Source organism: Perkinsus marinus (assembly GCF_000006405.1).
Source record: "Perkinsus marinus ATCC 50983 genomic scaffold scf_1104296966202, whole genome shotgun sequence".
Classification (NCBI taxonomy): domain Eukaryota; phylum Perkinsozoa; order Perkinsida; family Perkinsidae; genus Perkinsus; species Perkinsus marinus.
The window spans coordinates 1-1,015 of NW_003204015.1; the positions used below are offsets into that span (position 1 = coordinate 1).

General features: G+C 52.7%; 1 protein-coding gene across 1 annotated transcript; it reads left to right on the plus strand.

Moving 5' to 3' along the window:
• Nucleotides 1-129: 129 nt before the first annotated feature.
• On the plus strand, nucleotides 130-606 carry Pmar_PMAR001548 (hypothetical protein; the record flags this gene model as incomplete). The annotated part of the gene is made up of 2 exons (XM_002769284.1): nucleotides 130-270; nucleotides 429-606. Coding segments are annotated over 2 exons (319 nt in total), but the record flags the coding sequence as incomplete, so codon positions are not given.
• Nucleotides 607-1,015: the final 409 nt, after the last annotated feature.

Below are 1,015 nucleotides of genomic sequence, written 5' to 3' on the forward strand. Positions count from 1 at the left end.
TTAGGGATAGAACGGGTGTGTGATCTCTTCGGGTGTCCTCAACTGGACCCGTCTATGGCTGTACGGGCGAGCGATGTTGATGTTAATGTGCGGCATGACGGTCTAGTCTGGGTCGATCTGAAAAGGAGTATGACCATAGTGGAAGTGAAGGTGGTTGGCGCCGTGTTTGATGTTATGACGGAGGATAAGATAATCGGGCGAAGCGATGCTGAGGGAAGAGCAAGGCTTCTAGCTTACGAGAGGTCATTGATTTTGAGGCCGATTAAGACCGTGGGGGACGGATTTTCGTGGCGCAGTGAAGGAGTGAAAGTGTTGAGGGTCCGGAAGATGGCTCCGCCTCAGCTGGGTCAATATTGTAGGGATCTCCTCATGAAACGGGTATGGCCATTGCCGCATCGACGCTGTTGTGCTGTAACTGTTATTGTTAGATACAATCCAACAGAAGATGGGCCCTAAGCCGACAGGGGTTGGACTTCTGGGCCCCGCTGGGCCAGCAGTCTATTGGTAGATATAGCTTCAACAATAAGATCCACATGAGTTCCGAGACTAGTCGAGCTGGTCAGTACGACGTGATGGTCGCCAAACGCCGTGGTAAGGCTGTTGGAGGTCTGCTCTTGTGACCGCTCTCTTGGTAGGGGATCGGCTCACTAGAAGGATGCGCGGCATGATGTTTATGCTGTATGATGAAGTCGATAATTGTCGGTAAGTGCTTGTCGAGTGGTGGGGGACCAGTGGGAGTTGCAACGCTCTTAGATTCATCCCAGCGGCTGGCGACCATGCACCCGGGAGGCATGGTCATGCCCGGTCTCGGACCATAGACGACTTCGTGTCATCATTAGGGACTAACTTTGAGAAGGCTCGGCTACCATGCTACCTCTTAGTGAGGCGTTGGGGCAGGCTGAAGCGGGCTAAGGTCAGTTGAAGGGACTATGGCCATTGTGAAGTGTCTACAGGTGTTGTGTGAGCGAGGGTACCTGCTAGCGGCCAAAACGTATTTGGACAAAGCATTCAATGT